Here is a 26555-nt window from a genome sequence, read left to right as displayed (position 1 = left end):
CCGCCTGTCGGTCCATTCAGCTATGAGAGTTCTGGGGTCCATGGTGTCGACATTCGACATGGTGGAATTTGCCCAGTTCCATTCCCGGCCCCTGCAGGGGCTGATTCTATCGGAATGGAACGGGTTACCTCACCGGATCCGCTCTCAGATGCTGGTGTTGTCCGCGGAGGTTCGGCAGTCTTTGGCTTGGTGGCTTCAGACGGTGCATCTGGTCGAGGGGCGCCCCTTTTGGATCCCGGACTGGGTTCTGCTCACGACGGATGCCAGTCTTCGGGGTTGGGGGGCAGTGACCGGCTCATTATCGCTTCAGGGTCGTTGGTCCGCGGAAGAAGCACTTCTCCCCATCAACATCCTGGAACTGCGGGCTGTGTACAGGGCCCTGCAGTCGTCCGGCCCCGCTCTTCACGGAAGGGCGGTTCAGGTGCAGTCCGACAACGCCACCACGGTGGCGTACATCAACCACCAAGGGGGAACTCGCAGTCGGGCAGCAATGTCGGAGGTGTCTCGCATTCTTGCTTGGGCGGAGTGTCACGTTCCAGCGATCTCGGCAGTCTTCATTCCCGGAGTCCTCAATTGGGAGGCGGACTTCCTCAGCCGTCACGATGTGCATCCCGGGGAATGGTCGCTTCACCCAGAGGTGTTTCAGCTACTCGTGGACAGGTGGGGGCTGCCGGAGCTGGACTTGATGGCCTCCCGTCACAATCACAAGTTGCCCGTTTACGGGTCAAGGACAAGAGACGCAGGCGCCTGTCTGGTAGACGCTCTGTCGGTGAAATGGACGTTTCACCTGGCGTATCTGTTTCCTCCGATATCCTTACTTCCTCGGGTTCTGCGGAAATTCAAGCAGGACGGCGGCACGCTCGTGCTGGTGGCTCCGGCGTGGCCCAGACGTCCTTGGTACTCCGATCTGAGGTGCCTCTCCATCGACGCTCCGTACCTTCTTCCTCAGCGTCGGGACCTGTTGTCTCAGGGGCCCTGCCTTTACCCGGATCTGGGTCGGCTGTCTTTGACGGCGTGGCTCTTGAGACAGCCGTCTTGAGGTCTAGGGGTTTCTCCAGTTCAGTGATTGGTACCATGCTTAGGGCACGCAAGCCTGCCTCCGCGCGGATTTACCACAGGGTGTGGCGCACTTATTTTCAGTGGTGTGAATCCAGAAACTATGATCCGCAGGTGTTCCGGGTTTCCAGAATCTTGGAATTTCTTCAATCGGGTTTGGACCTCGGCTTACGCCTGGCCTCTCTGAAGGTTCATGTGTCTGCTTTGTCCGTGTGGTTTCAGCGACGGATTGCTACACTGCCAGATGTTTACACCTTTTTCCAAGGTGTTCTCAGGATCCAGCCTCCCTTCGTGCCTCCGGTGGCTCCGTGGGACTTGACGGTGGTACTGAGGGTCTTGCAGGGTCCTCCTTTTGAGCCGCTTGAGTCGGTGGAGCTCAAGTGGCTGACGTTTAAGACCATTTTTCTCCTGGCAATTGCTTCGGCCAGGAGGGTTTCAGAATTGGGGGCGCTTTCCTGTCGCCCTCCTTTTCTGATTTTTCACCAGGACAGGGCAGTGCTCCGCACGCGTCCTGAGTTTTTGCCCAAAGTGGTTTCAAAGTTCCACATTAATCAGGAACTTGTTGTGCCAGCTTTTCAGTCACCTGATCTTTCGGCTGGTGAGGCTTCCTTGGATGTGGTCCGGGCACTTAGAATCTATGTGGACCGGACTGCTTCGGTTAGGAAGTCGGATTCTTTGTTTGTCCTCTTTGGTTTTCACAAGAGGGGTTGGCCTGCCAACAAGCAAACGATAGCCCGTTGGCTTCGTTCAGTTATTTGTGAGGCTTATGCGCAGGAGGGTTTACCTGTGCCAGCCTCTGTTAAGGCTCATTCCACTCGTTCTGTGGGTCCCTCTTGGGCTGCTAGACGTGGCGCCTCCGCTGTTCAGCTGTGTAAGGCGGCTACTTGGTCTTCAATTCAGACGTTTTTGAGGTTTTATGCGTTTGACACCTTCGCCTCTCAGGATGCATCCTTTGGGCGCCGGGTACTCCTTTCAGCACAGGAGCGTCCCCGCCCTTAGTTGAACTGCTTTGGGACATCCCCAAGGTCAACCCTGTGGACCCCCTATGGACCCTGAAGTAGAAAACAAGAGATATGGTAAGAACTTACCTTTGTTATCTCTGTTTCTACGAAGTCCATAGGGTCCACAGGGCGCCCGCCCTGACGCACCTGGCTTCAAATGGGCTGTGTGGCTGGTCACCGGTTTTCCGTCTCCCATTTCTGTGAGTATGGTTTCTTGTGTGTTCCAGTCTTCCTTCTCTCTGTTTAGTCTCCTCCTCCGGCCTTAGCTGCTTACCAACTGAGGTGCCTGTGGCCGGGGCGGGGTATAGAGGAGGACGGACCCAAGTGCATCCTGGGAGCAGCAAAGCTTTAACTGCGTGGTGCCCGTGGATCCAGATCCAGCTATACCCCAAGGTCAACCCTGTGGACCCTATGGACTTCGTAGAAACAGAGATAACAAAGGTAAGTTCTTACCATATCTCTTGTTTTTGGTCGCATTGTTCAGGAAGTCTGCTAATGGATAGGCCCCTTTACAACTTGAGCACGGGTCAGCTCCACTCACACAGTTTTCTAGCAAGCTCCATCCCCCACCATTTGCATCTCAGTAGCACATGATGATCTTCTCTAACATTTGTGCAACTCTCAACCTCCCCTTCCCCACCTTGTCTTTTATGTTCCAGCTCCCCAGCCACACCATTTTCTTGGCAGCTGCACAATCCCATGCATCACATAACTCATTGCACTTTTTTGTTGTTGTAATAGCTAGCCTTACCCCCCTGCCCCTCCCTCTCCTCAGATTTATTTACTTTTCAGACTGCAGCTGCCTAATTCCCAGGCCACCATCCATTTTTGGAAAGCAGCCAGCCCAGGAGACCCTCCCCCCACCACTCCATTTGCAGCCAGCAAACCTAGCTCCCAGGTGGACCCTTAACACACACACACGCCTGCCCCACCCTAGGCCAATTGACTGGCACTAATACGGGGGAGAGGCAGCTGCTTTAAAGAGAAAAAAAAAAATTCTCGGCAGCTCTCCTTTGTATTACTACAAGCACTGCACCACAGTAAACTTATTATTGATAACTGTAAGCAACCGAACCCCTACCACACTACCTCTCTGTACTGACAACCGCCTGCTTCCGCACCTACCCTTACCTGCTACCGCACCTAACCCCACCCGCTACAGCACCTACCACCACCCGCTTCCACACCAAACCCCACCCGTGCTTACCCCCTACCACGCCTATCCGCTACCCGCTACTGCACCTAACCTCACCCGCTACCGCACCTACCCGCTACTGCACGTCCCCCACCTACCCCTCTTTACATTTACCTTTGACGAGAGTTCAGTCTTCAAGCCGGGGTGTCTCCGACCAGGCACAGTCTTAGGGCCCACCAGGAACCGTCGCCACGCCGGAACCAGTCGCCACGCCGGGATGGGGCACAGTCTTTGGGCCAGATGTGCCTCCGACCAGACAGTCTTCGGGTCGGGGGATCCGCAGGGAACAGTCTCCACGCCGGGGGGTCGTCGGGAATAGTCACCACGTCTGGAACAGACTTCACGCCGGGGGTCGCCGGGACCTCTCCACGCCGGGTAACTACTAAGTGCACTTCTCCTCATGCCGAAATGTCTCCATTTTATAGTTTTCTCTGCAGAGGGAGACATCAATCATATAATAGGAGCGAGGGGATTGGGCCAACAGTGGAGCGCGTCCCCAGGGACCCGCCCACTCTGAAAAAGTGGGTCTCCCCCCAGTCTCCATTTGGGAGTAAAATACGCGCTATAGCACGTATTTGCGAACACTGAGTGTATTCCGCAGATGGGGGTTATGAGTGCTTTAGGGATACCTGGTTCCCCTGGATGGACTTCATAGACTCTGTGGCCTTCAAAACATCCTCTCTTCCTACCCTTAGATTTACTGGGGCGGACTTAGACTGTGGGAGATCGTGGCATCTGTTTATTGTTAGGCCTTTACTTCAGCACTGCTTTTAATCTTATTAATTTTCTTTTTGGTTCTGGTCACAGGTAAATATCTCTAATTTGTAGTGACTTTCTCTGTTCTTTCCTTTGGGGTCCACAGAATCTACCTTGGGGTATGAAGTGGAAACTATCTATTGCACCCAACAGCTTTGAAGCTCCCAGCATGCACTGGTCCTTCTCCCCATATATCCCGCACTCAGCGACAGGCATTCAATTTTTGTTTGGTGCGTGGCAAGCCGCACCGTTACCTTAACAGTACCAGCCATTGTTAATGATGCAGGTACTGCAACTCCTACTACCTCCACCGAAACACCAGTACCGCTATATGCCCTGAGGTTTTTGGCAGGCCTCAGCGTAGCTTAACTAGAGCCTGTTGCTAAGGTCCGGACTGCAGTCAAGCACGGAGATGACGGGTAAGTGCGCGGCAGTCCTGGCATCGGGTGCAGGTGAAGGCTTCGTGTGATGTGTCCCCATTAAGGCTCCCCCGCCAACCCAGACACAACTTCCTGGAGAGATTTCAGCATCTGTTTGCTATATTTGACCACCTCGTGGTGAGACGCTCGCAGGTAGCGTTTGTGTGTACACTGCTGTAGCTGTTGGTCTCAGAGATTGGTCTGTCTCCCTGTATACCTCTCCTTTGGGTCTGGTATATAGCATTCTATATCTTACCATTACCCCTGCGGGGCTGGTTAGTTTATTCAGAGTCCATTTGCAATAGCGTATTTATGCATTGTATGTGACTTTAATGCTAGCTGCTGTATTTGTACTGCCTTTTTGTTTCCAAACTGTCAGTTATACCTACGCAACACACGTCAGCCCAAGAAATCTTGATCAAACAAACGTCCTGCCTCCAAGCCAGATAGTAAGTCTACTGTCTTATGGGGTGGGCCTCCCCCTGGGGGGTCTCGGGGATGGAGGCTGACTTTTACAGTTCTCCCAGGCCTGACAGATGCCTGGGTTCAAGATCTGCTCTCTAAGGGTAATGACGTTCCTGAGGCATCTCCCTCAGAGGTTTGAGAGTACAAACCTTCCTACAGACCCGGTCAGGGCTTTGGCCTACCGGGAGTCTGTTGGGGCCCCTCTGAAGTCAGGAGTCATAGTCCCCGTTCCTGTGACGCAATAGGTAGGGGTGGTTATTCAAATTTATTTTTGATTAAAAAAAAACAAATGGGTCGCATCGCCCTATCCTAAATATGAAGTCATCCATGTGCCAAAATTCCATATGAAAACCCTACGGTCAATTATGCTGGAGATGGAGCCTGGGGATTTCATGGTCTCCCTGGACATACAGGATTCATATCTGCATGTTCCGATTGAAAGTTCTCACCAAAGATTTCTGAGATTGGCGGTTGATCAGCAGCATTACCAATTTCAGTCTGGCCACAGCCCCATGGGTATTTACCAAGATAATGGCAGTCCTGAAGGCTCATCTCAGACGACAAGGAGTCAGGATACTGCCATATTTGGACGACCTCCTGATAGTAGCACAATCTCGGGAGATGTTACAATGTCATCTCAGATGACCATTGTTTGCCTACAAGATCACAGCTGGATAATAAATTGGAAAAAGGCCTCTTTCTCCAACTAAGCAGATGGTGCACTCGGGGGCGCTGCTGGATTCTATGGGACAGAGGATTCTTCTACCAGGAGACAAGATTGTGGCACTACAGTCTCGTGTGCGTAGTCTTCTTTGCAAGCAGAGAGTGTCAGTACACTTGGCAATGCAGGTGCTGGGCTCCATTGTATCCACATTCGACATGGTGGCTTATGTTCAGTTCAACTCCAGGTCCCTGCAGAATTAGATTTTGGCTCATTGTGATGGTCAGTATCATCGGACAAAGTCTCAGATGATTCGCATCTCGCCAGAGGTTCAGCTATCCCTCGCTTGGTGGCTAGAGACGATTCATTTAAACAAGGGTTGTCCGTTATAGGTCCCATATTGGGTACTCCTCACCACAGATGCAAGCATGCGAGGATGGGGAGCTGTGACAGGCCATCACATTTTTCAGGAAAGATAGACTGTTCAGGAAAGTCTCCTACCAAATAAATATCTTGGAGCTTCGTGCAGTGCACAGGGCGCTCATACTGGCACAGGACCTCCTACAAGGCAGGACTGTCCAGGTTCAGTCCGACAACGTGACAGCAGTGGCCTACATCAACCATCGGAGGCTCACGAAGTCTGGTAGCCATGAAGGAAGTGGCGGATATTCTGCTGTGGGCAGAATGCCATCTTCCAGCAATATATTTATCCCAGGTGTTCTCAACTGGGAAGCTGACTTCCTAAGTCGCCAGCACATACACGCCGGAGAATGTGCTCTTCATCCAGATGTCTTTCAGCTCCTGGTGGACAAGTGGGGAGTACCCGGACGTAGACCTCATGGCGTCACGTAAAAATTACAAAGTCCCTAGGTACGGGTCCAGAACAAGAGACCCCTCAGCCGCCTTTGTGGACGCTGTAGTGGTGAGATGGGATTTCAGGTTGGCATACCTGTTTCCAAATCTCCCTTCTCCCAAGGGTAATCGGAAAGTTCAAGCAGGAAGGCGGCAGGATAATACGAATAGCCCCTGCCTGGCCAAGGAGGCATTGGTTCTCCAACTTGACATGTCTATCCACAGACAGTCCACTTCCACTGCCTCTACGGCCACCTCTGCTAGTGCAGGGTCCCTGCTTATACCGGGATTCACCTCAGCTGACTTTGACGGCAGTGTTCTCCCCAGGCTGTTTTCTGCGGGCGCATCGCCCGGCAGAAACAGCCTGCCGCCCGGCACTTTTCCCCGCCGACCCCCGCTGTGGAACGCTGGCCTCTGAAGTTACTGGAGGCTAAAGAAGCCTCTGATCACTTCAGAGGCCAGCGTTCCCAGTGATGCATTGCGCGGGTGACGTCACCCGCGGCGTGAGGAGCCTCCCCCGCGCACCTGCTGGATCTAGTTAGATCCAGTCAGCGCGAGGCAGCGGCGAGCGGCCAGCAAGTAAAGGTAAGTGCTGGGGCCGAGGCCAGGACCAGTCTGGGGGCACTGCATAAAGGGGCCAGTCTGGGGGCACTATTTAAGCCTGGGGGCACTGCATAAAGGGGCCAGCCTGGGGGCACTGCATAAGGGACCAGTCTGCGGGCACTACTTCAGCCAGGGGGGCACTGCATAAGGGCAAAGCTAAACTACAGGTGGCACTGTATAAAGGGCACAAATACAGGGGGCACTGCATAATGGGCACTTTTGACTGAGAGCCAGTGGGGGAGCAGCCTGAGACATGTCGGGCTGTATTGGTCTGGGAGATACCCCTTTTCCCGGCGTGCGCATAATTGCGAAGGCCCCCACCCAGCTGGAAAAAATTTCTGGGGAGAACACTGGACGGCATGGCTATTGAGTCCGTTTTTGGCTTCTGTGGTTCAGACGATGTTGAGGGCAAGGAAGCCTGCTTCCGCCCGCATCTATCACAGAATTTGGCATTCATTTTTTCTTTGGTTGTCTTACAGAAATTATGACCCTAAGATTTTCAAGGTCGCAAGAATACTTTTCTTCTGGCGCGATTAGACTTAGGTCTTCGCCTGGCTGCCTTGGGAGTTCAGGTTTCTGCATTGTCAGTTTTTGTTCCAATACAGAATTGCCCCTCTGCTGGATGTTAGAACATTCCTGCAGGGGGTTCTCCGGCTGCAACCTCCCATTTGTCCCTCCTGTGGCACCATGGGATTTGACTTTGGTTCTCAGGGCATTGCAGACTGTTCCTTTTGAACCTTTGGATATGGTGTACTTAAGATGGTTGACAGCAAAGACACTTTTTCTAGTCGCTATCGCCTTGGCTCGTACAGTTTCTGACTTGGCAGCTCTGTCATGTCGCTTTCCATGTTTGATTTTTCATCAAAATAGAGCCGTCCTCCGTACTATGGCTGGTTACCTTCCAAAGGTGGTTTCCATATTAATGAGATTGTAGTTCCGGCCTTTCAGTCTTCGGGTGACGCTTCCCTGGATGTGATTCGTGCTCTTCGTATTTACGTGGATCGTACGAGCTCCATCAGGAAATAAGATTTGCTCTTTGTGTTATATGGGTTTCAAAAACGAGGCTGGCAAACAAACAAGCAGACTTTGGCTCGCCGGCTGTGTACGACTATTTCTGAGGTCTATTCACAGTCTGGTCTCCCTGTCCCAAATAAGGTGACCACGCATTCTACTCTGTCTGTGGGACCATCGTGTATGGTTAGACATGGCGCCTCTGCTGAACAGCTGTGCAAGGCAGTCATCTGGTCTTCCGTCAATACTTTTATCTCATTCTATGCATTTGATACATTTGCCTCCCAGGATGCTTCCTTTGGCCGGCGGATTCTCCTCTCTACGCAGGAGCTTCCCCACCCTTAAGGGAACTGCTTTAGGACGTCCCTAAGGTAGATCCTGTGGACCCTAAAGAAGAAAATTAGAGTTATGGTATAACATACCTCAGTTAACTCTCTCTTTAAGGTCCACAGGGCACCCACTCTGATGCACCTGGCCTCACTTGGGATCTGTGCTTTGTCTTTTTCGGATCACTGATATCCTCTTCGTATGTGGAGTGTTTCTTGTGTGCGATGTACTTCCTTCTCCACTTTCCGTCTCTTGCTGTTAGGCTTGTTTACAAATTGAATGCCTATGACTGAGGGCGGGATATATAGGGAGGACCACCAGTGCATGCTGGGAGCTTCAAAGTTGTAAGCTGTTTGGTGCAATGCATAGTTTACACTACATACCCCAAGGTAGATCCTGTGGACCCTATGGACGTCGAAGAAAGCGTTAACTGAGGTATGTTATACCATAACTAATGTTTTTCTTTTTCTTCCCCATCTCCTTTTCCTGTTGTCTTGATGTTTTTGTGTTTATATTTTAACATTTATTCATAGTCTGTTTATTATATTTGCAGGGTTTTCTGTCATTCAGTAGATTTTATATCTATGTTCGTATTTATTCTGTACCTTTTTCAGTGTATCTGTATTTTACGATGTTTGTCTGTATGATGGACCTGTTTTTGTTTCTGAACAAATGCATTGTTCCCCTTTTTTCATTGACAAATGTATTTATATTAGTGCAAAACAGAAGTATAATATTGTATTATTGCCTAGAGTGGGACTGTATTAAGTAACACATTATCAAGATGTTAAAGTAACTGTGCTGAGTGCATAATGTGAGTTATAGGATCAAACAGCCACGAAGTGAAATGTTTGGACAAACTAATTTTTTTTTAAGAAATTGCTCTTATTGATTGTAAGAAAAGGACTGGCTTTTCGTAACGGGGTCCTCCTTTTTTTTTTTTTTTTGTGAATGTATTGTGATCAAGTAAATTCTACAGTAAAAAGAGAGGAAGTTCCATGGTAGTTTAATAAAAAATTTTTCCTCCTCTTCCACAGTTCCACATTTCGAGAGATCTTGCCTAGCATGCGTGCATCTAGGCGTTATCGTCCTTTCCTCCATCCTTTGAATGCAGAATCCACACTTAAAGGTAATGATCCTCCTCGCTGGATGCACTGTAATTCTTTTTATTTTTCAGTGTTAACCCACTATGGTTAATATTATCACTTAATTTTTGGGCTGCTCATAGAACCTTCTAAATGCAGCACGCTTGATCTGTGTATTTAAATGCTTTAATCACTGTTGTGGACCGGATGACCTAGCTACGCCAAACAATCAGATCTTTGTAGCTAGAATGGTTGTGGTTAATCTTCCCTGAGTGGCTTTACTCTACCACTCCTAGAGATTCTTGCCATCAGTAACTGCCTGTTAATGACTCCTCCCACTAGTAGTGGGCTTTTAACTTGCTACCACCACCAGGCTTCTACACCGGCAACTGGAACCACCTACTACTGGGTATGTGTGGTCAAGCTGCTAGGTAGGTGTTCTCCCAGTAGCTCCTCCCCCCGACCCAGATGCACTCCCTACGAAGGTTTTCTCGTGTCTGGGTTGCTCCGCCTACCCTCCATGTGTATATGAGACGCTCACGGTCCACGCTCAGGTCGCCCTGTAGCTGTTGGTCTCAGAAGGGTCTGCGTCAGTCTCCCTGTATACCTCCCTTGGTTAAGGTATATCATGCTCTATATCCTACTATTCCTTTGTGTTTGTGTAGTTGATTTAGAGTCGATTGTAATTTTATTATATATGCATTGTATGTGACTGTTTGCTAGCTGCTGTATTGATACTGTCTTTTATTTCTGTTTGTCAATTATAATGATCACTGTTTTTCTCTCCATCCTCGTTGGGGTTGAGGTCTTTCTCTGAGTACTTCACATTTAAGATTTTGTGAAGGCTGTCACATAACATTGCAATTATTGCCTTTATTTTGATTATGTCAAAGGGTAAAGGTATATACAGGAGGGGGAGCCCTCTGTGCTGGTTTAAATCACGTATGACTTATTTGTCCCAACAGGACATTAAAGCTGCATACACACGCAAAGATTTACTGTCCAACCATCCAACTAGTTGATTGGTTGGAATTAAAATCTGGTAGGGTATGAAAGCAAATGACAATCAGCAATTTGCTCCTAAATGCCAGAAAACAGATGAAAATGGTCGTCAGACAAGTTTGTTAAATGTTTGATCTAAACAATTTGTTCAAACAGTGTTTGTCCATTTTCCGGCGTTTGGCAGCAAATTGCTGATTGTCATTTGCTTTCATACCTTACCAGATTTTCATTCCAACCAATCAACTAGTTGGTTGGTTGGACAGAAAATCTTTGTGTGTATGCAGCTTAAGGATGGTTTTTGTGTTGTCTGTTATAAAGAGCCACCTAACCAGTCCAGTTTACCTGTTCTTGGACAAGAGCCTTCTTGGATATGCGCTTTGTTCCAGGTAATAAAGCTGTTTGTGGATCGTATGGCTGCTCCCACTATGCCTCCTTTGATGGGGTGTCCACAGCATGCTATGTTTGCACCTTCTATGCATTTTTCCTGGAAGGATGTTGATGGCCATTCTAGTCCAAGTATGGCACCGTCTGATGTTGATAGCAGACCAGTAGTTACTAAGGGTCCAAGTTAGCTTTTTATCAGGCTGCTCAAAATATGGATTCAGACGCATCATCCGGAAATTCAGATGTGCAAGATTCTTCTCCGGGGTCTAGCTCGGGGGAGGAGGACCATCCGTCGACAGTGGATGTTCCTCCTTTGGTGAATGCGGTTAAAGCAATCCTAGACATTTAGGATGAACCAGCTCATAGTAAGAAGGCTCCAGTGTTTAAGCACCACCTGAAGGTGGTCAAAACTGAGTTCCCTGAATCTGAACAGCTCACTGAGCTTATGGATTAGACCTGGTAACCCTGACTAACGTTTTTATGTGAATAAGAGAATAACATAGTTGTATCCTTTCCCGGCTTCTGTATGTACAGAGCGGGGAGGTACCTCCTACTGTGGATGCTCATGTGACGCATGTAATCAGAAATGCTACCTTGTCTATTCATTCGGCATCCTCCCTGAAGGATTCCACGGATAAAAAGCTTGAGGGGTGTCTTAAAACTATTTTTTCATCATCTGGAGCGGTTACTCATCCAGCTATGGCTGGAGCCTAGGCAGCCAAAGCTTCTATGGAAAAATATTTTTTGGAGTAGAGTTGGATAAAATAGCTACTCTGGCGGTTTCAAAGTCAGTTTGTTGCCATGATATTTTGCTTTATAGCCGCTGTAGGTGGCAGACCTGCTAAGAGGTCTGGGCCGGCAAGACATCCAGCTTCTAAGCCTGACATCAAACTCTCTGGCTGATGGAGAGGGCCTCCTCCTGGGGAATCCCAGGGTGGGAGGCAGATGACTTCAGTTTGCAGACTGTTTGTGTCAAACCACAACAGATGCTTGGGTCCGAGAAGGTCCCTCAGGGATATGCCCTCACTTTCAGGTGGCATCCTCCCCAGAAGTTTTTTGCACAAGATTCTCCATCAGATGTGGTCAAGGCCTTGACTTTTCAGGAAGCCATTCACTCCCTGCTGCAGGTGGGGATAATAGTCCCGGTTCCTGTCTTGCAACAGGAAAGTGGTGGTTATTCTAATCTATTTCTGATTCAGAAACCGAATGAAGCTTATCGCCCTATACTAAATCTAAAAACCCTCAACAGGTTTATCCATGTACCCAAGTTTCGTATTGAAACTCTCCGGTCAATTATTTTGGCAATGGAGCCGTGGGATTACATGGTTTCCCTGGACAATCAGGATGCATATCTGCATGTTCCTATTATACCATCCCACCAGCAATTTTTACAGTTTGCTGTCCTTCAGCAACAATACCAATATCAGGTTCTACCCTTTGGCCTATCTACGGCTCTCCGGGTTTTTACCAAAATAATGGCAGTCATGACTGCCTATCTCAGGCGTCAGGGAGTCAGAAATCTGCCATATCTGGACGACCGTCTGATAATAGTACAGACTCCGGTTGTTTTTCAAAACCATCTTCAACTGACCATAGCCTGCTTACAAAAGCACAGCTGGATCATCAATTGGAAGAAATCACCACTTTCTCCAACACAGCAGATGGTACATCTGGGAGCTCTTCTGGCTTCTCGGGCACACAGTGTTTCTGCCAGAGGACAATATTGTGGCCCTATCGTTGCAAATACGCAAGCTGTTTCAAAAGCGAAGAGTATCCATTCTGCTAACAATGCAGGTCCTGGGATCAATGGTTTCCACCTTCGACATGGTGGATGGGTGTGCTCAGTTCCATTCCAGGCCTCTGCAAAGATTGATTCTCTCCAAGTGGAACGGCCAGTATCATTGAATAAAGTCCCAGGGGGATCCTTCTTTTCTCCAGAGGTTCATCACTCCCTACTGTGGTGGCTGAGAAAGGATCATCTGAACAGAGGTCGCCCATTCTATATTTCAAATTGGGTGCTGCTCACCACAGACACCAGTGTTTACGGATGGGGAGCAGTGACATGTCATCACACCTTTCAGGGAAGATGGACAAATCAAAGTCATCTTCCAATCAACATTGTAGAACTGTGAGCAGTATACAAAGCACTTGTCATGGCACAGGACCTGCTCCAGGGCAAGCCAGTCTGACAATGCAACAACAGTGGCCTACCTCAGTCATCAGGAAGTTACGCAGCCATAAAAGAGGTGACAAGGGTTCTGATTTGGGCAGAATGTCCTCTTCCAGCCATCTCGGCAAAATATTCATACCGGGAATACTGAATTGGGAAGCAGACTTCCTAAGTCGCCAGGGCATACATGCTGGAGAGTGGTCTCTCCATCTGGGAGTATTTCAGCTTCTGGTAAACAAATGGGGTCTACCAGAACTAGATCTCATGGCGTCACGTCACAACCACAAGGTCCCCAGGTATGAGTCCAGGTCCAGAGACGCATCAGCAACTTTCGTGGATGCACTGGTAGTAGCTGGCGTATCTCTTCATCCGATCTCCCTCCTCCCAAGAGTTCTCAGGAAATTTAAGTAGGAAGACAGAACAGTAATGCTGGTGGCTCCAGCTTGGCCCAGACGTCTTTGGTTCACCGATTTTACAGAATCTGTCAATAGACAGACATACAGAATCCATAGAAAGTCCGTATCCTCTTCCTCTATGGCAGGATCTGCTAAGGCAGGGTCCCTGCTGGCATCTGGACTTACCTCGTCTGGCTTTGACGGCGTGGCTCTTGAGTCTTCCATCTTAAGAGCAAAAGGTTTTTCCAGTTCTGTAATTCAGACAATGCTTAGGGCACGGAAACCTACCTCTGCCCTCATCTATTACAGGGTTTGGCATTCTTTCGGTCAGTGGTGTGCCCACAGAAAGTATGATCCTAAGGTTCAGGATTTCCAGCATACTGGCTTTTCTCCAGGTGGCTTTAGACCGTAGTCTCCGCCTGGATACTTTGAAGGTGCAGGTTTCTGCACTGCAAGTCTGGTTCCAAAGAAAGATTGCCTCATTTCCAGATATTAAACAAGAAAAAATTTTCGGGGAGTTCTGCGAGTTCAGCCTTCTTTTGTTCCACCGGTAGCACCATGGGATTTGTCGTTGGTTCTTAAGGGGCTACGAGCTCCCACATTTGAACCCCTGGACTCTGTAGGTTTGAAATTGTTGGCCGCAAAGACACTTTTTCACTTCGCTCTCTTCTGCACACAGTGTCTCTGATTTGGCAGTGAAATAAAAGAAAAAAAAAACCTCTGGCGCGGCTCCTGCTAATTTAGAATAAGCTTCGTGACAACAATGTCCTATATGCAACTGATATGTTAGAAAGATTAATACGTGCAGAGTCTTGACTATTGATTTGACTCCCTTTGAACTGCTATGTTTCCAAAAAGAACCTACTGTATGCAACACTCAATTTCTATAATTTATAAGACTCCTATAGATAAGGTTTTTGTCTCTCTACCTAACTTTACAAGTGTCTGGCATAATGATCTAAATATGCTGTTCACTGAACAACAATGGTTTAAGGCTTTCCAATACACTCATGTTTGTCCCAGAGTGCATCAGTCATTGAGACACACTATAAGGTTATTACCAGATGGTATCGCTGTCCTAGCATATTAAATAAAATGTTTCCAGATGTTTCCAATTTATGTTGGAGATGCAATGGGAGTCTAGGCTCTCCTCTTCATATTTGGTGGCTCTGCCCTTCGTTGGCCTCTTACTGGAAACAGGTCATAAAAATTACTAAGGATATTGTTGGCGAGGGAGTCCCTGATGGACCAGAGTCTTGTGTTCTGAATATACTATCTTGGCCTATCTCCAATTATAAAGCTGCATTACACACACAACGATTTAGTAAATGATCGATTTTAGTAAACTATTTTCGTTTATTTTTTCAAGGGAAAAATGAATGAAAATCGTTTACTAGAATCGTTCATTTACTAAATGTAATGAACGATTTTTATGAACTACAAAGATTTTTGCATATTCCCTTACTGAAAATGGTTGAGTTGGTCAGTGTGACTGAACTGCAAACGTGAACGATAATCGTTCATCGTTTTAACTCAGAAAGTGAACAATTTTTTTAACGATTGAACGATAAACTATATCGTTATCGATAATCGTTCAAAAAATCATTGTGTGTATGCACCTTAAGAAATCGCTTTTAGGACATATGAATAGTTCCGCTAAGGCAGTCATACCAGTTAAATGGAAGTCAACATTGCCCCCAACTGTTAAAGATTGGTTGCTTCGTTTTAGATATGTATATAATAATGGAAGACATTTCTCTGTCTTATACAGATCAGTTTTCTAATTTTATGGCCGCATGGTTTTATTGGCTAGACTTTAAAGACTCTGCCACATATAAAGCTTTGATGGTCTAATCTAATCTGGTTAATCTGGTGTGCTGCCCCGTTCACTGATTGATTTATCTGTTGGAGACCTGGAAACCCCCCCCCCTCCTCCTTTCAGTTTTCTTCCCCCTTTTATTTCATTTTCTTTTGGATATTTTTTTGATTGGTTTATTATTATAATAATAATCTGAAAAACTGGATGTACTTGGTTAAATGTATATTGTCTGTATGTGACATATGTATGTGACATATTTGATTATTTTTGCAGTGTACATTTTTTAATAAACGAAGGTTATATTATAAGGTTTTCACAAATGAGGATGGCCAGCTAATAAGCAGACTCTGGCGAGATGGCTATGCATGACTATCTCTCAGGTGTACACACAGGCTGATCTCCCTGTCCCAAGCACGGTGACAGCATTCTACTCTATTCTACAGTCTGTAGGGCCATCATGGGCATTTGGCCGTGTTGCCTCTGCTGAACAATTGTGCAAGGCAGCTACGTGGTCTTCTGTCCACACTTTTCTTAGACTCTATGCCTTTGATACTTTTGCCTCTCAGGATGCTTCCATTGGACGACGAGTTCTCCTTTCTACTCAGAAGGTCCCCCATCCTAGGGGAACTGCTTTTGGACATCCCCATGGTATTCCTTTGGATCCCTATGGATCCCGTAGAAGAAATATAGAGTTATGGTAGACTTGCCTAGATAACTCCTTTTCTTCAAGGATCATAGGGTCGACAGGGCACCCACCCTGACGCATCTGGCTGCATGGGTAAATTTTTTTCGGACCCAGATTCCCTCATTTGTGTAAGAGTTTCTGATGTACGATTGCTCTTCCTTCTCCTCTTTTCTTCTCCTTCCTTGAGGCTTGTTAACTAAACTGAAGTCCTATCGCTAGGGGCAGGGTATACATGGAGGAGGGAGTTGAAGCTTTAACTGTTTGGTGCCTGGTTTCCAACCATAATATCCCCATGGTCCCTGTGGACCCTATGGACCTCAAAGAAAAGGAGTTATCTAGGTAAGCCTACCATAACTATTCTTTTTGTTGGTTTGTTTCTCTTAAGCTGGGTACACGTTAGACTGTGTATCCAGCATGATCTTGTGAGCGGCGGGGGTGCCCGCATCGACAAGTGCATGCACGCTTGCCGATGCAGTCAGCGATGACAGGGTGGTAGCTGGGGGCATGCTGCATTCGTCCACATCGCTAGCTACATCCTCAGGTCTTTCTGCATGTAAAAAAGATCTGAGGATGCGACGGACGACCTGCGGGAGTGCACATAGGCATCGTGCTCACACACTGGAAGATATGAACGATTTGTCCTGATGTGTCAGAATTGGTCAAATCGCTCAAGATATCCCTTAAGGATAATCTTTTGCAGTTTGTTTTTTCTATTTTGAGTAATACTGCATTTTGTCTATTCTTTGTTATGGTTATAGTGGGTGCCTGTCATACTCTGGCATCATTGGATTCTAGAGAATTCTATTTGTTTCCGGTTACTATGGATATGTTGTCTTGCTCTTTGCCTAGTGTTCACTCTAGCTCTGGCCCGGGCCAGGGTGTCTGACCATAGAAAGGGCACTTTAGCGCGTGCACGTTCGGAAAGGTGGCCTGGCCATGAGTAAAGGGGGGGTGTCTGGCCTGGCACCGAGTGATTTCCATCTCTTTGGAACATTAACAAAACACCTGGGTGGAAGGCGATTTGCAACTGACGGTGAAGTTCAGCAAGCCGCCATATCTTGGCTTCAGGTGCTTGAAACTGATTTCTTCTATGCCAGGATAGATGCCTGAAAGTGGTGTACCATTGGAACAAATGCTTAGACAAGTATGGGGGCTATGTGAAGAAATAATCTGTACCAAGCCCATACTATTGATTCATATATGTACGAGTTGAATACATTAACACAATGAGAGGTCTTGTTGCCTTATATATTGAACATAAAGATAGACATATTTTGGGTAAATAAACCTACATTACTATTTTAATCTTTTGTGAGAAAAATAGTTTCCTAACCTTTCTTGTGCCTTTGTTTTTAAGATTATCAACACAGCAGGAAAGACCTGCCTCCTCTAGATACAATGAATATAGACAGCCGGGAGAAACGGAAGACTGAGTTCTCTTTTTCCGTAAGAGTGCTTTTAAAATATATTTTTAACATATTTGAGTATATTTTTAGGCTGTGAACATCCTGTGGGTAAAAGTATAAATGTACTACAGAATCTTCCCTCACACACAGTTGGAACAACTGGCCCATTTCTACTGCTGGCCTACACAGCTCACTACATTGCACAAATTTCCCTGAAAACCTTTTTTCCACTTTAGTATATTTAATGTGTGCACCACCAGGGCCTGATTAATTCGGGGGGGGGCGACAAGGGTGGTCATCCCTGTGCCCCCACACATGGAGGGGTCCCCACACAGGGTCAGTGTGACCCTGCCGAGAACAGTTGTCCAGTGGCACCCTCACTGCCGCGATCTACTGTTACTGGATGCAGAGGCACAGTCAGTTTTGCTGCGTACAGCGCAGAGCGGCTTCCGAGTCCTCTCACCGGCGCCACGTGACACATTACGTCCGGGACGCCGATGAGAGGACCAGGGAGCAGCTCTGCCGGGCAGTCACGCCCGCATGCAGTCACTAGCCTTTGGGGGTAGGAGGGCGGTAGGCTCAGGGTGGCTAGGGGGAAGGGGGGGCTCCGTGTGGCTTAAAGGGGTCCCCACAATTTAGTTGCCCTTGGGCCCCCACAAGCCTTAATCCGGCCCTGTGCGACACTCTTGGATGCTGTAGATAAAGTGGCTAGATGGATTTGACCTTGCCTGCTTGAAGAGTCACAAAGGTGAGGTTGGAATGACAACTGTCAAAACCATTTCACTGTAAACTAAAGCTGTCAGTTGCTATGTTTTGTAAGCTTTCATTTGTAACGTGTAATGCTCATAAAACTTTGTAGATTCAGAATGCTTGCCAACATTTTTGTCTGCAGTTCCTTGAACTGACCTTATCCATATGTTTTCTCCAGAATCCTAAAATACAGATAACCTGGCTACCATACGGATACTGCAAATTTTTTTTTAACACACTGTATGGCTGCCGTAGCAAGCAATGTTCATTCATCCATGTTCCTAAGCAGTGTGACGAGAAGGTAGGTTAGTGCTCAACTGACCTTTTGATTATATTATTGGTGTTAAGTGCCATCCAGCATTCTTTAATTGTTAGTACATACATGGATAGAAAATTACTATCTTTGTCTCTATCACATATACTTTTTAACCATGAGCATTTGACAAAATAAGTGTTAAATCTACAAATTTGCAAGCAATATATTGCTCTATCACACCAAAAAAGTCATATTTGCTTCAAAAGACATAATTGCACATGTTACCACATTTTTGTAATTTCATATTTTGCAATGGATAGAGGTCTTTGGTCATAATTCAGAGACAACTTTTCTATAGCAGATGTTAATTTAAGTGCAGTATATTTGAGAGATAAATTTGCTTAGGTGCCATGTGCTTTACGTAATTTTTTTCTCCGAAAATCCATTACCATCAGAGGCTTGGCTGCTAAGAGTATTTTTTCTTCAGGGTCCATAGGGCTCCACAGGGAGACAATGGGGTGTATGTGGTACTTTGGGGACTGGACACCAACCGCAAATCTTTTTTTCTATCCCAGGATGCTTCGGTCCTTCCCCCTACACTCCGCCCACAACCAGAAGGCAACTCCGTTTCGTAGGTGTTTAGCAGTTAGAACAGCAGCCTTTAAAGCAGCCTATGCTTTATTTTATGATTTATTTTCATTTTTTACTACAAAGCAAGCGGTGCTAGACAGTCCCATGGACATCTCCACTGCTGCTCCATCACCCCTCCGCGGCTCCTCGGACCCCAGACTGCAGCCGGGACTTAAGGGGACAGGTAAGGCATGCATCTGTGCAGTCTTACCTCCTGTCTCAGGAGACAGACTGGAGGCGTTGATGTGGACACTGATACGGCCGGGACTCCATTAGACCACCAGGGCATAACCTATACTAGCGCAGGGGACAGCTTATGGCCAAGGGTAGGTCAGCCCTCTCCCTGCAGTCCCTCCCCAAGCTCAGGGCGCCATTCCACTGCGATCTTGCCACCCCTGAGCTGCTCCTCCCTCACCATCCACTCCCTCAGAGTCATGGCAGCCATTTTCTTTTCAAATGTGCTAGTGAGTAATGAATACACCTGTGCACCTGCTAGGTGGTCTGGATAACGTGAACTGTTAGTAGCTCTCGAGGACCGAGGTTGGCTACCCCTGCAAATAGGGGGTTCACTGTACCTCGCATCTACCTGTATTTGTGAGGACTGTGACACACTGTATATATGTGTTGCGCACTACACTTCCCAGAGCTTCATACATTAGCCCCTGTGTGCTATATTATCCTTGCAGCTATGTCTAGCAAAGGCAAGAATAACAAGCAGCATGCTGCTCCCACTCCAGCCGAGGCGATCTTGCTAATCAACGTCCTGGAACTCCGAGCCGTCTACAAAGCCCTCACCCTGGCTCGGGATAGTCTTCAGGGCAGGCCAGTACAAGTACAGTCCGACAGTGCCACGGCAGTGGCCTACCTCAATCACCAAGGAGGCACTCTGTCGTTCAGCAATGTGAGAAGTGTCCTGCATCCTCGCATGGGCCGAACACCATCTCCCAGCCATCTCTGCAGTGTTCATACCGGGGATTCTTAATTTGGTAGCGGATTTCCTCAGACGTCATGACGTGTATGCAGGGGAGTGGTCTCTACATCCAGAAGTCTTTCAGCTCCTGGCGGACAAATGGGGTCTACCGGACATGGTCTCTCGACACAACCACAAGCCTCCAGTGAAAGGGGCCAGGAAAAGGGACCCCGACGCAGCCTTCGTGGATACTTTATCCGTGTGGTGAACCTTCCATTTGGCGTACCTCTTTCCTCCAGTCTAGCTTCTTCCTCAGGTTCTTTGGAAGTTCAAGCAAGAAGGGGGCACGGAATACCAGTTGTCACAGGGTCCCTGTTTTCATCGGGCCTGGCCCATCTGTCTTTAACAGCTTGGCTCTTGAGACATCCTTTCCTAAGGTCTAAAGGGTTTTCTAGCTCTGTGGTCCACACTATGCTGAGCGCATAAACCGGCCTCTGCCAGGATTTATCACTAGGTGTGGCATACATATTTCCAGTGGTGTGCTACTAGAAACCTTGACCCTCAGGTTTTTAGGATTTCTCGAATCCTTGCCTTTCTTCAAGCTGGATTTGATCTCAGGCTCCGCCTAATCTCTTTTGAAAGTGCACGTCTCTGATCTGTCCATCTGGTTCCAGTGCGCAATTGCTCCTCTGACGGATGTTCTCACACCTTTTTGCAGTGTGTTCTCCATATACAACCTCCCTTTGTCCCTCCTGTAGCTCTGTGGGATTTGTCAGTGGAACCTCCATTTGAACCCCTGGATTCAGTAGACTTCAAATGGAATCGGTGGATATCAAGTGACTCATTTCAAAGACTGTTTCTTCTGGCTATAGCATCTGCCAGTAGGGTATTGGATTTAAGGAGCTCTCCTGTCGCTCCAGATTTCTGATCTTTTATCAGGACAGGGCTATTCTTCAAATACGCCCTGGCTTCCTTCCCAAGGTGGTCTCACATTTCCACCTTAACGAGGAAATCGTGGTTCCGGCCTTTCAATCACCAGATCTCTCGGCAGGTGAGGTCTCTCTTGGTCTATGCTCTGAAGATCTACATGGACAGTACTAGTTCCATCAGGAAATCTGACTCCCTCTTTGTCCTATATGGATTCCACAAGAAGGGATGGCCAGCTAACAAACAGACTCTGGCCAGATGGCTTCGCATGACTATCTCACAGGCTTACACGAAGACTGCCCTTCCTGTGCCGGCTACAGTATCTGCTCACTCTGTGGGCAGCCCTCCGTGGCGTATCTGCCGAACAACTATGCAAGGCGGCCACGTGGTGGTCTTTTTTTTTTTTAGATTCTATGCCTTTGATACATTTGCCTCTCAAGATGCTTCCTTTGGGCGCCAGATTCTCCTCTCAGCTCAGGAGCATCCCCTCCCTTGAACAACTGCTTTGGGTCATCCTCATTGTCTCCCTGTGGAGCCCTATGGACCTTGAAGAAGAAAAGGAGAGTTATGGTAAAACTTACTCTTGTTGACTTTCTTTGAAGTCCACAGGGCACCCGCCCTGACGCACCTGGCTTCTGTGTTTCTTCTCTTGGTCACATGTTTCAATCTCTGTGAGACTGTGTGATTCTTCAGTGTACCAGTCTTCCTTCTCTAATATCCTGCACCTGCCTTGGGCTTGTTAACAAAACTGAGTTGGCTTCAGGCTGTGGGAGAGGTATAGGGGGAAGGACTGGAGCATCCTGGAATACAAAAAAGCTTTGCTGTTTGTGTCCGGTCTTCCAAGTACCACCTACACCCCATTGTCTCCCTGTGGACCCTATAGACTTCGAAGAAAGAGTTAACAAGGGTAAATTTTACAATAACCTTTCTCCATTAAACCAATGGATACCTGCAATCATGCGGTCTAGTGTAAGAAGAATACAGCACTATAAAACTGTATTCACCCTGTTTGATCTTCTGCATTCAGATATTTTATGTAGTGGTGTATAGAGGACAGAGAGGAACAAATACATTTGTTGCTCTGTGTTAGTCACAGCTTTAAACTGTTCACTGCATCCCCTCAATGGGATGTAGTTAGAATTCCGACGCACGGGAATTCGTCTGACAGAATCCCGGCATCGAAATCCCGACTCAATACTAAAGAGAGGCATCTAAATACCGACGCCTATCTTTAGCCCGACGATAGAATCCCGACAGACTGCTTCCCGAACGAAGGTAAACGGGAAGGGTTAGCTGTTAGCCGTGGGGGGGATGGAGGGTTAGGTTTAGGCACCCCCGGGGGTACTTGGGGTTAGGCACCACCAGGGTACTTAGGGTTAGGCACCCCCTCAGGGAGGGTTAGGCTAGGGGAAGGGAGGGTTAGGTTTAGGCACCACTGGGAGGAGGTTAGGGTTAGGCACCCCTCTGGGAGGGTTAGGTTTAGGGTGTGGGAAGGAGGGGGGGGGGGGTTATGTTTATGCACCCCTGGGGGGGACTTAGGGTTAGGCACCACCCCTAGAGTTTGTGTTAGACATCCCTAAGGGAGGGTTAGAGAGAAGGGTAGGGTTAGCTCACTTACCTGCCCCATCGGGATTCTGCTTTTTTGGGCTTCCGGCGTCGGCATTTCACCCGGAGGCTATTCAGCAGGTGGGATTTCATACCCATCCCCCACTCAACATATAGCCAGGCTTTTATAGGTTTTCTTTGTAGCAGTCATAACTGCTGCTTATTTTAAACTTCTTGCAGTTTTATCTGAAAGTATGTATCACCTGCTAGTCTGCTATTGTGCATTTGAATAATTGTACCTTATGCTACTATAAGCCTATTATCTTAGTCTTCTTGTAAACTTGGCATTCAGTACTGATTTTTTTTATTTATGATCACAATAGTAAAGAAAGTAAACTACTTGTATCATGTTACTAGGCATAGTTTTAAATCGCTTGTTTTGGTAATTAGTGGTATAACCCATGTGGTGGTTAAAGTATTTTCAGAGATGGAGGCTTTATTCCCCCTTCTCTTTGACTACAGAAGCAACGTTTGTCTAACGTATACTCCTTCCTAGGGGCAATTCAGTAAGCGGCGATGATGGTTGGAGAATTAGTTTAAGTGCTGACATCTTGTGACCGCCAACATTGCTAATTTCTCTTGTTGGGTTGGTACAGTTCTCATGATGTACCCAGCTGCACATCGCAACCTCACATCACAAAGAATTGATTTTAGATTTTGGGCTTTATTTACGAACCAGTTGCTTTTGTACGCAAATTATTAGTCCTCCAATTGGGGGACACTGGGAACTTGTTGACATAGTGAGTGCAGGCAAATTAAATGTGAAACACTTGCCTGTGTATTTTCACAACTTGCCTGCCAGGAGCACATTTATTAGTTTAAATGCCTGCCAGTGTGAGCTTCTTTGTTTTGTACTTAATTTATTGATTGCTGCTTCAGACTGGGAATGTACTCCTACACTAAATTACCACTGAGACCATCAGGTGCTGCTGCCATTTGAGCAGCCTGACAGTCAAGGTATTGGGTGTCATCAGTACCACAGAATACAGCATTTGAGGAAGTAAAACCAGCCTGGTCTATGGCTGCCACCCTTGATCAGCTTGCTCAGCTGGTGTTTAGTTCCCAGTAGGTCTGTGTGGGTGCTTCTCCCACAGCTGCTTGAAGGGAATGTTCAGGTCCATCTCTAGGCCTCCAAGATTGGTTATGCTGGATTTTTTGTACTCTGTGGCCATCACTCAGGAGGAGCCAGCATGGCTCAGAGGTTTTGCCTCACTTGTGCAGGGGCCTCTTCACATAAATCTTTAATTTTTCTGGCAACCTCACACAAACTATCTTGGCGGTCTGTTGTTCCAAACCAGTTCCCTTTCTTGCTCCAGTTCTGTGTACTTCACACAAAGCAGATGCTGGAATCCCAGAAGTGAATTGTCAATTAGAAGTCTAAATTGGCTTCTTCCTAGCATGTGGTTTTTGTGGTGTTCTTGTTTGATACCTTACATAGATGGTTCTTTTTTTTGCACAACGGTTCAGGGGAATATTGTCTAGTATGTTTCACTCAAGGGATCACCATATTGAATATTGAACTTTTTGTATTCATTCAGGTCATCAGTCTGTCTCCCTGGGTATCCCCTTAAGTGTGTCAGACTCGTGTTTGTTGGTTGATGGCAAAGAAAGTTAGTTGCGGATGGCCCTTCGGTATTTGGGATTGGGCACCGGTGTCAACAACCTTTTTGTTTGGGGAGCAATCACGTTTCAGGATTGCTTTGAAGGTCTTTGTATCATGGAGGAGTCCAGTCTTTGAATCAGTGTTCTGGAAATAAAGTTTGGTACACACTCATGATGTGTTACTCAACGGCGATGCGGTGTAACACTAAATTGTGCGCACCTTACACAGCATAATTCGTATGACAGAGCAATGTGTCGTTACACGCTGCATGTAACAGCACAGCAGTGATCGCAAATACGCGCTATAGCGCGTATTTTACCCTGAATTGAGGACTAGGGACTCTCTTCTATGAAATTGGTGGGTCCCTTGGGACGCGCTGTTCTGTGGCCATTCCCGTGCCTTTTCTGATGTCTTCCGGGCCCCGCAGCCAAACTCATGGCTCCTGTGCCGTCTTGTCTCCAAGGCACTTTGGCTGGAGTGAGAAGATGCGGAGGAGTCAGCCATTGGCGACTCCACTAACACTTCTGGATACAGTGGCTGCGGTACCTGGCAGAGAGAAGGCAGCATATACAGCTCAGAGTCTCAAGTTCTAACAACCAGGAGCTGTGGCGTTAGCACGACTGGAGGTCAGGGGCAGCCTGCCGGAGGATTAATGTAAGTGCTAATGTGGGGTTGGTGCGTGCTAATGGGGGGAGTGTCTGCTGCTGCTAATGAACACTGTACAAGCGAGGAAGGGCAGGGAGGGGGGGGGTAGGACTTCGGTAGCTGCTGCTGATTATGAAAACAGGGAAAGGGGGGAGCTGCTTAAATGAGAAAATCGTGTATGCTGTGAGGTGGCAGGACTGCTGATCAAGAAATCTGCTGAGAACTACCCTTACCACTCCCTACCCCCTGTACTGCTTGCTCCTAACCCCTTCCTTGCTTGCCCCCAGTACTGTCCCAAATTCGATCTACCTTACTCTCTCCCCCCCCTCTACCCAAACTGATGCCTGCCCTTAACCTCCCTGCATCAACCGCTGCCTGTCCTTATCCCCTCCCTACCCCAACACTGCTTCACAGTACTGTCTGCCCTTCACCCCACCCTTAACTGCCCTTACTCCCTTCTATCCCAACCCCTAGCTCTAACCCAACTGCTGCCTGCCCCACAGCATTGCCCAAACTGCTACTTGTCCCTAATCTCCCTGCCCCAACCATTTCCTGCTCTGTCCCCTCCCTACCACCAGCACTGCCCACAGTTGTGCCTGCCCTTACCCTCTTCTACCCCAACTGTTCCGTGGCTCAACCCAACTGCTGCCTGCCCTCAGCATTGCCCAAACTGTTGCCTGCCCTTAACCTTCCTGCCCCAACTTCTGCCTGTTCTTGTCTCATCCTTACTCCCAGCACTGTCCCTCAGTACTGCCTGCCCATCACCCCATCCTGATCCCTAGCACTGCCTGCCCTTACCCCCTGTACCCTAACTGCTATCTGCTACAACCCCCAGCTCTACCACAACTGCAGCCTGCCCCCAACATTAACCAAACTCTTCCCTGCCTTTACCCACCCTCTCCCTACAGCCAGTGGCTGCCTGCCCCACAGTAATGTATGCCCTAACCCCCTATCCCAAGGGCTGCCTCTACCCCAGCTGCTTCCTGCTTCAATTGCCAGTTATTTATATAGCGCACACATATTCCACAACGCTTTTACAGAGAATATTTGGCCATTCACATCAGTCCCTGCCCCAGTGGAGCTTACAACCTACCACGTGCTTACACATACACACAAGGGTTAATTTTTTTTGTTGGGAGCCAATTAGCCTACCTGTATATTTTTGGAGTGTGGGAGGAAACCGGAGTACCCGAAGGAAACCCACACAAACACAGGGAGAATATACAAACTCCACACAGTTAGGGCAGTGGTGGGACTCGAACCCACGACCTCAGTGCTGTGAGGCAGTAACGCTAACCATTACACCATCTGTGCTAACCCTACTGCTGCCTGCCTGAACCCAAAGTATAAGCATTATCAGTACTAAAAACATGAATGTGACTTGCCATGGTGTATTTGTAGCCAATTTGGGATGGTCTGATGTTACGTGTGGAGGTATACGGATGGCTCAAAAGCATAAATTGTGATGGTACCCAAAAAAAGTGAAGTAGGACCCCACATTTTGAAACTTATGGGTGCCTGGGACCCACATTTTTTTGCTCAGCACGATCATTGGCACAGCATCATTCATTGCAATGTACCATCTGCTGTGCAGAACAGCAGATGGCACAATGTGGTGAATGATCACTGTTAATGACTGACTGTACACATTGAATAGTGTGTACGTACAATCTATTGATCCGATGCGCGTCAAAATGATTTATCTTAGTGTCTATCTAGCTTAATGGTTATGTCCTACACCTTTAATAATAGGATGGTGTGTGAAAATATACAGTCCCAACTGTGACTGACTTTAATAATCAGGAATGCACTGTTCTGTTCTCTATGGCAATGTTCAATCCCGGTATAGATCATTTTGAAGAGGATTTTCTCAACTGCCTTCAACTTAAGGAATGGTTACTTCATTCAGAAGTCTTTCTTCAGCTGGTGGAAAGGTG

At 47.6% G+C, this 26555-nt stretch overlaps 1 protein-coding gene across 5 annotated transcripts in view; it reads left to right on the top strand.

Annotated features, from left to right (window-relative positions):
- TOPAZ1 (testis and ovary specific TOPAZ 1) overlaps positions 1-26555 on the top strand; it is a 238509-nt gene that overhangs the window by 68095 nt on the left and 143859 nt on the right. For all 5 annotated transcript variants that reach the window (XM_088463597.1, XM_088463599.1, XM_088463608.1 and 2 more), the window contains exons 6-8: positions 9384-9475; positions 17244-17332; positions 18221-18343. In XM_088463597.1, the coding sequence (XP_088319723.1) occupies positions 9384-9475; positions 17244-17332; positions 18221-18343 (304 nt within the window). The remainder of the gene's footprint in view (positions 1-9383; positions 9476-17243; positions 17333-18220; positions 18344-26555) is intronic.

This window comes from Taudactylus pleione, unplaced genomic scaffold (genome assembly GCF_031769625.1).
Source record: "Taudactylus pleione unplaced genomic scaffold, aTauple2 ptg000053l, whole genome shotgun sequence".
Taxonomy (NCBI): Eukaryota; Metazoa; Chordata; class Amphibia; order Anura; family Myobatrachidae; genus Taudactylus; species Taudactylus pleione.
Note: the sequence above shows the minus strand (reverse complement) of the source record. Positions and strands in the feature narration are given on the sequence as shown.